The 13,014-nt window shown below is 39.1% G+C and overlaps 1 protein-coding gene across 2 annotated transcripts in view; it reads right to left on the reverse strand.

Moving 5' to 3' along the window:
• Positions 1–423: 423 nt before the first annotated feature.
• Positions 424–13,014, reverse strand: part of bcl7a (BAF chromatin remodeling complex subunit BCL7A) — a 34,373-nt gene continuing 21,782 nt past the window's right edge. Inside the window, exons 2-6 of one of the 2 annotated variants that reach the window (XM_028824950.2) lie at positions 11,699–11,780; positions 10,775–10,871; positions 6,668–6,835; positions 3,848–3,954; positions 424–969 (exon numbers count right to left, since the gene is read on the reverse strand). In XM_028824950.2, coding sequence (XP_028680783.1) covers positions 895–969; positions 3,848–3,954; positions 6,668–6,835; positions 10,775–10,871; positions 11,699–11,780 — 529 coding nt within the window. In that variant the 3' untranslated portion in view covers positions 424–894. The remainder of the gene's footprint in view (positions 970–3,847; positions 3,955–6,667; positions 6,836–10,774; positions 10,872–11,698; positions 11,781–13,014) is intronic. The other variant, XM_028824951.2, reaches the window with a different exon arrangement.

Genomic DNA, 13,014 nt, shown 5'->3' on the forward strand with positions numbered 1-13,014 from the left:
TGGGAATATCTTTGGAGAATGAAAAGAATAACATAGGTAATGAAGATATTTAACAAGGACTAGCTGAAGGGTTAGATGCTAATGCAATTGAGTCTAATGTGAAAGTTTGCATCTTGACATGGTTCAACACACCACTCGCCATTTCTAACAAAGATTTCTGGGTTATGAGAAATCACACAGTCAGTTGAATAAATCAACAAAAGAGCTTTTAACATCTGCAGACTGCCTGTCTACCGTGTTACTAATCTAACATAATGTGGAAAAAATATTCTCTATTACCCCACAGTTATATTACTTGCAAAGTTCCAAATATTTAATTTTCAAAGCATACCATTAGGAATGAAAGGGCAGTGGAGATTATAAAAGTAAAAAGAAATCAATGGACTGGAATACAAAAAATAAAATAAAAACAACTTTGCACTGTTTTTCTGAAACACAAGGCACGTAATGCAGCAGAAACTGCCCTATAAATCTATGGGCTGCACATGAAAACATAAAATGTGACCTGTACCTCTTAAGTACTATTTTGTTAAATAGAAAACATAACACACACAAACAAAAAATAAAAAATAAAAATACAGCAGCAAAAACTGTGATCTTGACATTTAAAAACAGTGCGTAGACCCTCCTGAGAATATCAACCCATTTCACAGAAAAGAAAAAAAAATATATAAAATAAAATTAAATAAACTTTTTAAAAAGTTACAATTCAACATCATCTATTTCACAGGTCAAGTTCAGTGTCTCGTAAGTCTTGCCTTCTGCGTGATGAACGGGACTGGAGCTCGTTATCATGAAGAGTAGACTTTTGCCAGCAGAAGCAAGATTGCAGAATGACAGTATCCTCAAGGAGACCCAATTGGTACGTGCTACTGGAAAATCCTGAACACCAATTTAGCTTTCTTCAAAGTCTTGCTGGGATGAGTCTGTTTTCAGTTTTTTCAAAGGTGGACCTTCGCCATCTGATTCCTTCAGATAGAAATTAAACAGAACAGACACACAATTTGCTTTTGCTTTCATTTAGCTCATTTTGCAAGCCCTGAATTGGACTAAGTGGTTTCAGAAAACTGATGGTCAGATGTACGGTTAAAAAGAACGTGCACTTCGTTTATCTAGTGAATGGCCTGGCCAGAACAGCCTCGGATGTAAGAAAAAGCGGACTTGTGGGCTAAACCACCCCCCCCCCCCACCTCCCCAAGTCTAGTATTTATTGAGCAGGACTTAGAATGGGTTAATATACTACAAGTACATCACCCGTCGGTGTTTACTAAACTAAACCCTGGATCAGGGTGGAGCACTCCGCGATAATCAACCAACAAGCTTATGTCCTGAGCAACACACTCCAAAGGTATGTCTGCTGCTGTTTGACAAGTAGAAGCAATATGTCACATGTCCTCAAGTGGAGGACAGTGGCATGCACTGAGCAGCAAACAATACTTTTATCCAGACAATGTGGTTAAAGATTGGGTTAATGGCTCTGAAACAGAATGCAGTCATAAACGAATAACTACAATATTAAGTCATTGTGATATGGGCAGCATTGGTACATCATCCCAAATTAGATTCTGCAAGCATATTAGCAGGATAATAAATGGGTGGATACATGATATACAGTTAGAACACTTATTAAAAACAAAAACAGGACCACATAACTCTCAGATTTCAATTCTAAAATATTGCAGGCCATTTTCAGTTAAGTATCTCGAACGTGAACCCATATTTTCATGATGGCTATTCACTTGTGTACTACATCAATATACACAATATATACACTAATATTTCTTTTTATACAAGAAATGTGTCACAAAACAAAAAACAGACAAGAATCACTATGCTGGACCATTGCCAAAGGCCTGATTCAGCTATTTAGGCCAATAATCAGCCACCCTCATATTTTGGCCCAAATTAAACTGCCCCTAATAACTGCTCATGGCTGTTTAATTTAATGATTTATTGTCCAATTAGGGACTTTATTTAATTTGTTTTATGTAAGTGCGTACTGATTTATTATTACTATTTTTGGTATTTATTTATTCAATCATATACTTATTTTAATCAATTGTGTTTCTTTAACATCTTATAAGCCACTTTTTACCTACATGTATTATATTAAATTTACCTATAGAAACAAATACTGTTATTTGGAATAAGTACCTTCCTACATCACATATGATGTGGGCAAATCTTTATATTCACAGTAAAAAACATCCAGCATTTTACATGAAAATCCTTTTTGGGTTTATATGGCAAAACATAATTCAGAGTCATGTCTTTTGTGAGAGGAAACTATTAATTAGTTACTTTAATGCATGATGGTGGCCAGGCTGTTCAAATAAAAAACAGTTCCAACTGTCATGCAAGAAGCGAATGATTGTAAGCTGCTTTGTTTATTTGAACATTTTACTCAAAACTAAAACTGCCTTCATAATCCATTATCAAGAACAAGTACATGTTCTACTTTCAAAGAATAAAACTTGTATACAGAGTGCTATTAAATAAGGCTTTAATGAAACCTGTTCACTAGCAAATAAAGCAAGCAGATACTGTATACATCAACAACTGGATTATGCCTCCAGTAAACATGTAAGGACTTGATATTTAATAATACAAAGTCAGTTGTAATACAGTTTACACTTGTAGTACTAGGGTGTTGTACCGTGTTAGCCATTATGAATGTAGAGAAAAGCCAAGCAAAATGACACCTTTTATTGGCTAACTAGAAAGATTACAATATGCAAGCTTTCGAGGCAACTCAGGCCCCTTCTTCAGGCAAGATGTAATCTTGCCTGAAGAAGGGGCCTGAGTTGCCTCGAAAGCTTGCATATTGTAATCTTTCTAGTTAGCCAATAAAAGGTGTCATTTTGCTTGGCTTTTCTCTAGTTTACACTTGGAAATGGTTATTCTTAAAATAACAAAAACAACTGACCAAACTGTTAGTGCATTGCAAGGGTGTTGCTGCTTTTGAACATCAATGCTGGCAGACCAACGACTGCTACTGACTGACTGATTCGGACAACAACAGGTATGTGAACTGGCAAGTCTTTGCAAGTAGTGCACTGGGCATTCTTCTTTCAAATATTTAAAACACTGCAGAAAATGTGAGAATGAAATCATAACATCCTAGATTTATCGGGAGAATGCCAAAGCCGCTACCAAAAGGTGGCTGAAATCATTCACACTCCTTGAGAAGCTGATTTCTAACCACTGTCTGAAATTCCAGTGTTAACTGCAAAGCTGGCCAGGTGGACAAGATAAGGCCAAACAAAGAACAAAATCTCAATTTTAACCAGAAGTAGTCTGGTACATTCATAGATGGATAGAACTTTATGTATCCTCAGAGGGAAATTTCGCTTGTTACAGATAGATAAGTCCGTCCGTCCATCCATCCATCATCCAACCCGCTATATCCTAACTACAGGTTTACGGGGGACTGCTGGAGCCAATCCCAGCCAACACAGGGCGCAAGGCAGGAAACAAACCCCGGGCCAGGCGCCAGCCCACCGCAGGAAGTAGTCTATTCTGTTACATATAACAGAGTATATAACAGATGTTCATCCATCCATATGTCTATTTTCAAACCCACCTAATCCAACTACAGGGTCACTTGCAGTACTGAGAGCAGGGCAGGGTCACCCCTAGACAGGACACAATTACACACATACCAACACTCATTTTTCTAATAACTGGTAAGGTGATAAATGAAATAATGTTTGAGGGGCTCAGACATTATAATATTGTTCAGAAATGTTGATTGTATCAATAACCTGGGGTAGGGGTTGTATATGGGAATGGAAAAAAGACAGTAATGCTAATTTGCTACAAGGGAATCACCATCTTTTATTTTTACCTGAGTACTCTTCACAACTTCCGTTGAGGAATCATTTTCCCCCAAACTCTGCACTTCTTCATTCTCCAAGGAGTCTACTGCACTTTCCGATGTGTGAGTGTTCTTGCCTATGGAAAATGAGGAAGGAATATAATATAAATAAATACAACCTACTAAAGCGTACTCATTTGTACTGTCAGGGGAAGAGGTCTGTAAAGCTCTTTGTAAAGCTGTTCACCTAACACCATTTAGGCTTATGTTTTGACTGAAAAACAAGTGTTGACCTCCATGAAACAAAATAAGCAAACCAAAAAAAAAAGACTTTCTTTCTAGATCCAAGACACCACAAGCATTACTATAAAGATTACATTAATGGTATGGAAATTCCTAATTTAAATTATGTAAAATTTCAAAATTCAGCAGACTTGAACTTCTGTATTTTGGTAGGACTTCTGTATTTTGGTGTGTGCTGATTTGACTTTCAGCTTCCTAGTGGTAAAACAATTATTCTGGCGTCACACTACACAAGCCAAAGTCAGACAGCATGTTACGCTTAATGTCTGTAGTTATGCGATCTACAACTTGCAACAAGATCAAGGAGGTTTGACTTTATCATGGCTAGTCACAGAGTTCCATGACCGAGTAGCTGGGAATGTTGCACTACGTGACAGGTGGTCACAGTCATCGTCAAGTACCACAACTGTCCAAGACTTCCTAAAATTCTATACATGGAAAAGTCCAGTGTTGTGGGTTAAGCAGAAAGAAAAAAAAAAGATTAGAAGCTTGGTCTTTCACTCAGTAGTACAAAACGTTTCCTGCAATTGAATTTTTAGTCAGCTATTAATTTTACTCGTTGATGGAAATCCTTTATTGTTTTAATTTAAATTTCGTTACTGAAATGTCAGATAAATCAGTACTGCAACAGTACGTTACGTAATTAATATGATATGCAATAATAATTTTCCCCAATATCCAATTCTTTAGCCAATTAAATGACTTATTAAAAAGCTGTAGAAAAGTAAGGCCCAAGATCTGTCTGTCTCCATAAAGAACTGCAGCACTGGTGTGTGTCATACCGGTTAGCATATACAGTGCATCCGGAAAGTATTCACAGCGCATCACTTTTTCCACATTTTGTTATGTTACAGCCTTATTCCAACATGGATTAAAATAATTTTTTTCCTCAGAATTCTACACACAACACCCCATAATGACAACATGAAAAAAGTTTACTTGAGGTTTTTGCAAACTTATTAAAAATAAAAAAACTGAGAAATCCCATGTACATAAGTATTCACAGCCTTTGCTCAATACTTTGTCGATGCACCTTTGGCAGCAATTCCAGCCTCAAGTCTTTTTGAATATGATGCCACAAGCTTGGCACACCTATCCTTGGCCAGTTTCGCCCATTACTTTTTGCAGCACCTCTCAAGCTCCATCAGGTTGGATGGGAAGCGTCGATGCACAGCCATTTTAAGATCTCTCCAGAGATGTTCAATCGGATTCAAGTCTGGGCTCAGGCTGGGCCACTCAAGGACATTCACAGAGTTGTCCTGAAGCCACTCCTTTGATATCTTGGCTGTGTGCTTAGGGTCGTTGTCCTGCTGAAAGATAAACCATCGCCCCAGTCTGAGGTCAAGAGCGCTCTGGAGCAGGTTTTCATCCAGGATGTCTCTGTACATTGCTGCAGTCCCTTCACCCAGACTAGTCTCCCAGTCCCTGCCGCTGAAAAACATCCCCACAGCATGATGCTGCCACCACCATGCTTCACTGTAGGGATGGTATTGACCTGGTGATGAGCGGTGCCTGGTTTCCTCCAAACGTGACGCCTGGCATTCACACCAAAGAGTTCAATCTTTGTCTCATCAGACCAGATAATTTTCTTTCTCATGGTCTGAGAGTCCTTCAGGTGCCTTTTGGAAAACTCCAGGCGGGCTGCCATGTGCCTTTTACTAAGGAGTGGCTTCTGTCTGGCCACTCTACCATACAGGCTTGATTGGTGGATTGCTGCAGAGATGGTTGTCCTTCTGGAAGGTTCTCCTCTCTCCATAGAGTACCTCTGGAGCTCTGACAGCATGACCATCAGGTTCTTGGTCACCTCCCTGACTAAGGCCCTTCTCCCCCAATCGCTCAGTTTAGATGGCCGGCCAGCTCTAGGAAGAGTCCTGGTGGTTTCGAACTTCTTCCACTTATGGATGATGGAGGCCACTGTGCTCATTGGGACCTTCAAAGCAGCAGAAATTTTTCTGTAACCTTCCCCAGATTTGTGCCTCGAGACAATCCTGTCTTGGAGGTCTACAGACAATTCCTTTGACTTCATGCTTGGTATGTGCTCTGACATGAACTGTCAACTGTGGGACCTTATATAGACAGGTGTGTGCCTTTCCAAATCCTGTCCAATCAACTGAATTTACCACAGGTGGACTCCAATTAAGCTGCAGAAACATCTCAAGGATGATCAGGGGACACAGGATGCACCTCAGCTCAATTTTGAGCTTAATGGCAAAGACGTTGTCATTATGGGGTGTTGTGTGTAGAATTCTGAGGAAAAAAATGAATTTAATCCATTTTGGAATAAGGCTGTAACATAACAAAATATGGAAAAAGTGATGCGCTGTGAATACTTTCCGGATGCACTGTATTTCCTTCCCATTAACCTCCATCACCTCTACCTGCTTGCCTGTAATATCTGGTCAAGTAAGCCACTGATCACAAAGTCACATGATTAATATAGCTCCGTGTGTGGATAAGATTCATAATATTAGGACACAGTTTTGTGCATCCTCCTGACATATGTAAATAAGTTTCCATTAAATTTTATTTCAGGGCATTTATGCTTACCCTCTGTGCTCAGCTGATCCTTAGAAGGCAATTGGCTTTCCTCTGACTTAGAATCGCTCCCCTCTCCTTGGGATGAGTGCATCAGTTCAGGCGCTGGGCTTGCATTATTACTGTTTTCTTGCTTGATAGGAGAGCCATCAGCAATTGAGCTCTGGTTGCTGTTTTCATCTGTTATAAAAATTTCAGAAATGATAAATGTTACATTACCAAATATCTGTGTAATGTACATATGTACATTTGACTATATTGCAGATAGTTGACTTTTGACACTTCACAGTCTTTATCAATGAATGAATGAATGAATACCTTTATTGTTATTGCACATTTGTTGCACACCTCACAGTCTTTAAATGTCATTGTTAAATTTGTTGAAAAAATACTAAGAGTTGCCAGAGTTTCAGTAAAGACCTCAACCTACCTTACAATTAGGAGATCTACGAAGCAGAATTAGACTACATAAATGTTATTAATCCCAAAGGGAAATTTGGACGCATGCAGCAGCAGAAATATGAAAAACAAAGATATAGACTAAACAGGACAAATAGTACAATCAATCAATAAATAAATGTGTATTGTTCCAAAACTGCAAAATTAACTTAGAGTATAATCACTTAGTTTGGGATGCCTGATAGCAATGGGGAAAAAAGTTCCCCAGAAGTGCTTCTTAGCACACTGTGGAGAAATGAGCCTGTGGCTGACAGTGCTCCGAGGGAGTGCCTCTTGATGGAGACAGAGGGGGGATTATCATGATGGCACTATTCTCTTTTCCATAGCAGCTTGCAGTGTGTTCAGGATTTGCCCTGTAATGGAGCAGGCTTTTCTGATAGGTTTGTTCACACATTTTGAACTCAAGCTGCTTTCCCAAGAGACCACAGCACAGAACAATACCTTTGTTACTATGGACCGTTAGGACTTTTCCAGCAGCTTGTTGTATACTTCAAAAGATCTGGGTCTCCTCAGAAAGTCCAGTCTGTTCTGGCCCTTCTTGTATATAGCCATTGTGTTGTATGACCAGTCCAGTTTGCTGTTTGTTTGAACCCTCAGGTATGTGAAGCTCTACACCACTTTTTGGGTCCTCGCCCAAACAGTGACTGCTTTTGCATGTTCCTTGGAATGCTAGAAGTACATCACCAGCTCCTTTGTCTTGTTGGTGTCTACAGTCTAGGCATAAATTGTGTACGTTGTACTTCAATGTAAATGTCTTTATGCTCTACACCCAAGTTCCCAGGTTCTTATTATGATTCTAAGCTTCTTCACTACTTATTCTTTATATAGCAGCTTATTAATAAAAAGTGTACATAAAGTGGCTGTGTGTGTTCAGCAAGGAATTCCCTCTGGGTGATGCCCCCATCTCTGTTGCTTCTTCTCTGTGCACATTGGGCCTTGGTTACAGAACAACTATTTCAGTTAGTGGAGACATAGAAGACCCCCACCTCTCTCTGGTGACTAAGCCAGCTTCTAACACCAGGGTGTCCTCTTTACGCAGCGGGTCCTCTGGATTTCAGCCTCATTACAATCACCCTTTTCCACCTGAGTGAATCCCAGGTGAATTCCAAAATGTCACCAGTGAAAAATGTGCTCTGGTGATACTCATTTTGGCTGTGTGCCCTCACTCAGAACTACTAGTGCAAACTGGAACTACCACATTAACACTGCAGTGTACTGCCATCTTAGACAGTTGAGCTGAAGGAGAACACCAATCTGTCTAGTAACCAATCAGGTTTCTGAATGTGAGGGTATCTTCTTTACAGCGGGCTCTCTTCTTTTCAGCCTAGTTGTATGCTGTTTGTCTCGTAATCATTTTTTGTATACCAGAACAAGATTTAGTTATCTAATTGAATGTTAACAATACATCCTCAAACAGGAAGACAAACTTGTAATTAAGAAAGAGTTTAGACACCCCAGAGAGGACTAGACTTAAGGACCAGTGTGTATCTGCAGGGATATGTTGAACAGTATATTGTGCTTTAAAGAATAAAATGTTATTTCTGCTTGCCCAAGAGGTGTTCTGTGTCCGTCCACAGAATAAGGGTACTATATAAGAATAATTTGACTTAAACATTGGTGGTACAAAATCATCAGGCCAAAAGGGTACACTCAGAATTTTGTTAATATTTTATACAGGGTGAGCCAAAATGAAGTACCACATTTCTCAAGGTCAATGTGCGAGGTAGAGGCAGATGAGTAGGTTGGGGTGGGGGTCCTTTGATAGGTGATCCCTTGTAGTTTTCAGTTGGCAACATGACTTGGTCCGGTGCGCACTGTGCTTTCTTTGTCAAAATGTTCTTCAAAAACCAGGAATCCATCACTATGCAACGCGCATTCCGAACGCACTTCAGCATTCCTCCCAACGATAACGTCCCAAATCGGAAAACAATTCTTCAGTGGGTGGCTAAATTTAGACAGACAGGTACAACATTGAACAGAAAATCTCCAGGCTGTCCTCGGACTGTACAGACGCCTGAAAACATCCAAGCTGTAAGGGCATCAATTTTGCAGTCTCCTATACGTTCAGTGCGGAAACCTGCTTGTGCCTTAGGCATTTGAGGAGGATTTTGCCTGAGGGCTTTAATTTCCATCCATACAAAATGAAGGTAGTGCAGGAACTCACTGACAGAGACTGGGAGAGCCATAGAGAGTTGTGCGTGAACATTCTGCAAACCGTTCATCGAGATGCCATCGTCATGTGCAGCAACGAGGCACATTTCCATTTGAATGGTTGCATAAATAAGCAAAACTTTCTCTATTGGGCTGAAACCAACCCTGGTGAACTTCATCAGAGACCCCGACACAGTGAGTATGTTACAGTTTGGTGCGCTGTTGCCAAATTTGGAATTGTAAGCCCTTACTTTTTTGAGGAGTGGGGAGCAATAGTCGCTGTCACTTCAAAACGTTACATTGAAATGCTAGAAAACTTTCTGAGGCGCCAGCTGGAAGTAATGGATGTGGTGGATGCCTGGTTTCAACAGGATGGAGCAACAGTTCATACAGCGCAGAGATCCATACAAGTTTTGTGGGAGGTGTTACTGGGGAAGCCGATATCCCTGCGCAGCAATGTCGGGTGGCCTTCACGTTCGCCTGATCTCGCTCTGTGCGATTTCTTCTTGTGGGGCTCTCTCAAGTCGAAGGTATACACACACCGACCTCAAAACCTTGAAGCCCTCAATACCGCTATTCCCTTTGAAATGGGCGAACGGGTCATGCGAGCGTTCAGAAATCGTCTCGAAGAGTGTATCGCTAGTGATGGTTACCACCTTGAAGACATCGTTTTTAAAACACAGTGAAAAAAATCAATTTTGTATACCCTTTCTTGCGTTGTAATGAAATGTATTTTATCTTGTAGCGTTTTTGTAGAATAAATGTTTGAAATGTGGTACTTCTTTTTGCCCCAGAAACACTAACTTTATTTGAATTTTGAGGCATACCACGGACTGATTTATCATTTCAGCTCAGTTTCAGTCTCCTGCTCCTCTCTTCACTAGAAGTGGACAGGTTTCCTAAGGAGGTGGACTTTGAACATTTAAAGTGGCAAGTTTAAAGTTCAGAGATTTTCGGAACTACTTTTATCAGGACCGGGTCACAGGGAGGCCAATCCTACTCTGGCTATATCTGACGTAAGTAAGGAACCTATTCAACCATACACTCAAATTCATTCATACAGGGCCAATTTACAATTAGCAATTGATTTAGCATGCAGGTAATAGTGAGGCAAGTGGAGCTCCAGGGTTTAAATACACACAAAGACATATAGAATATGTGCAAACTTCACACAAAGAAAACACCAGGCTAAAAATTAAACCCAGGTGCCCGGGGCTGTGAGGCAGCAGAAAGAATCAGTGGTCCTCACGCCACTCCGTGTTCACTGGAAAAGGTACAATAAAAAATGTAATAATGACAGACTGACTAATGCAAAAATTTACTCTTTGTAAACAGTTACAATTACAATCAAAAACTCATCTAATGGCCACAGGATAAAAATGTTTCAGCCAACTGGTCTACCAACATCCAGCTTTCCAAACTTTAGCACTAGCTAGTAATCCTGAAGCCAGCTAGACAGTAAACCACACTAGGTAGGGAGGGGCAAAGAGGCGTCTCGGACATACTTACCATGCATTTCCATCATGCCTGGCGAGGAGCTGTTCTCTGGTGTCGTGACCTCAGAACCACATTTGTCATCTTTGCTTTTTTTCTTATTCTTGTTCTTCTGAGACAAAAAATTTATCTTTACACATTCATTATCCCAAAATATTTCCTTGTATTCCTTTCACAATGTTGCATTTTCATGATCAGAAGTTAGTCTATGCCTGCATCAACAAACACAAGGTTGGAGCCAACCTTGGGCAGGCTGTCTCCATCAATGAGCAATACTGAGGATGATAATCATATAAACATTGTGCATGTTTAAGAGGTTGAGTGTTCACTGTGCAATAAGCACCAATGGGCTCGGCATATTTGGCGGGTGCTCTGCAGCCTAGTAATTAAAACCCGTCACTGGAACTTTCGAAGTCTACTGCCAACAGAATCAACATCCTGCTACACATAGTGAAGCACTTGTGTCTAAAGAGTTTACAATCCAGCACTAACACATGGCTTAACTAACACGGACATCATTTTTATTATCATGCATCTCAATAGTGAAATTCAAAGACAAAGGTGGTAACTATTATGTAGCTATAGAAACTGCAGTGATAGAACATTCTAAACTATCCAAGATATTTTAAGTGTCTCTATGCTTCATTTTTGCATGCTTTTAACTTTCAAACTATACTCAAGAGATCTTTTCACAACAATGTCAAACTAAACTGGTGAAACAAACCCTACTTTTGAACCTCAATGTCAATTGTGCTTTCACAGCAACTCACAGACACTGCCACACTTAATAACAAGATGGCAATAATTAAACATGACACCTCCCAAAAAAATGTTTTGATATTATTCAGTTGCATTATGGTAGTCCACTTTAAACATTCATCCATCATAATACTGTTGTAAATTAACAAAGGCAAACATTACAATATCTTGGACACGTACTTCTTCTGTTTTTGGTTCAGTCACCGGGACCCATTTGTAGATTCTGAGGGATGTGTCTCCTACAGTCACCCATTTCTTCTCCCTGTATGAGATATAAAGGCACTCAATTGAAAAACACAGCATGTTCTCTGTTAACTCAGCTTCAGATGTTAGGAACTGGAGCTTTTTGTTTTCCTTTTTAGTCCAGCCTTAGATTTAGTTATATAATTAAATTTAAGTATTTTTTCAGTTCTGTACTGTTACTTTTTATTAATCCATGAGAGCATTTGGCAACTTCCAGTTAGGTCATTTTTACTAAATGAAAAAAGGGGATACATTTTATATAGTATGTCGCATTATTTAATCTAATTCTATTATGGTAGGTCGATAACACACAAAACTAAAACTAAAAACCGAAATAGGATGACATGATGAACGTCACAGCCTCAAGAGCCTCATTTCAATTCCTCTCCTGGTCACTGTACAAATGGAGTTTGCATCGTCTCTGTGTTTTGTTTTTTTCCCCCCCCAAATAGTCCACTAATGTCCGGTATCCAAAAACAAGGAATTATTTTTCATTTAAATAGCTACAGTTTCTGTGCTTACATGTACTTAAATATTGCATGGTTTTGTATTTTTCTGTAAATTTTATATTTGTAGATGTGTCTTCTAAGAAGATATATAAAAAAAAAATTTATTTAATATGAATAAAAAAAAAACACACACAATTGAAATAAACTGGCAGCTCTAACTTGGAAGACTGAAGTGTCAGTGAGTGGGCCTTGTGTTGGATGGGCAACCCATTCAGATTTGACCCCTGCCTTGAAACTTCAGGACAAATAAAAGTTGAAACATAGATACAGTATAACAGTATAGATAGATAGATCAATACACAGATCCACATCCACAAATACACATAGTGTATGTATATACACACACACACATATATACATATACACACACATATATATATATATATATATCTATCTATATTTTATATATATATATATATATATATATATATATATATATATATATATATATATATATATATATATATATATATATATACATATATACACACACATATACATACACATTATATACACACACACACAGACACACACACACACACACATATATATATATACATTCACACACACATCTATATACACATATACACTGCCTGGCCAAAAAAAAAAAGTCGCCACCAAAAAAAAAAGGTCACACACTCTAATATTTTGTTGGACCGCCTTTAGCTTTGATTACGGCACGCATTCGCTGTGGCATTGTTTCGATAAGCTTCTGCAATGTCACAAGATTTAGTTCCATCCAGT

Source organism: Erpetoichthys calabaricus, chromosome 18 (genome assembly GCF_900747795.2).
Source record: "Erpetoichthys calabaricus chromosome 18, fErpCal1.3, whole genome shotgun sequence".
NCBI classification, from domain to species: Eukaryota; Metazoa; Chordata; class Cladistia; order Polypteriformes; family Polypteridae; genus Erpetoichthys; species Erpetoichthys calabaricus.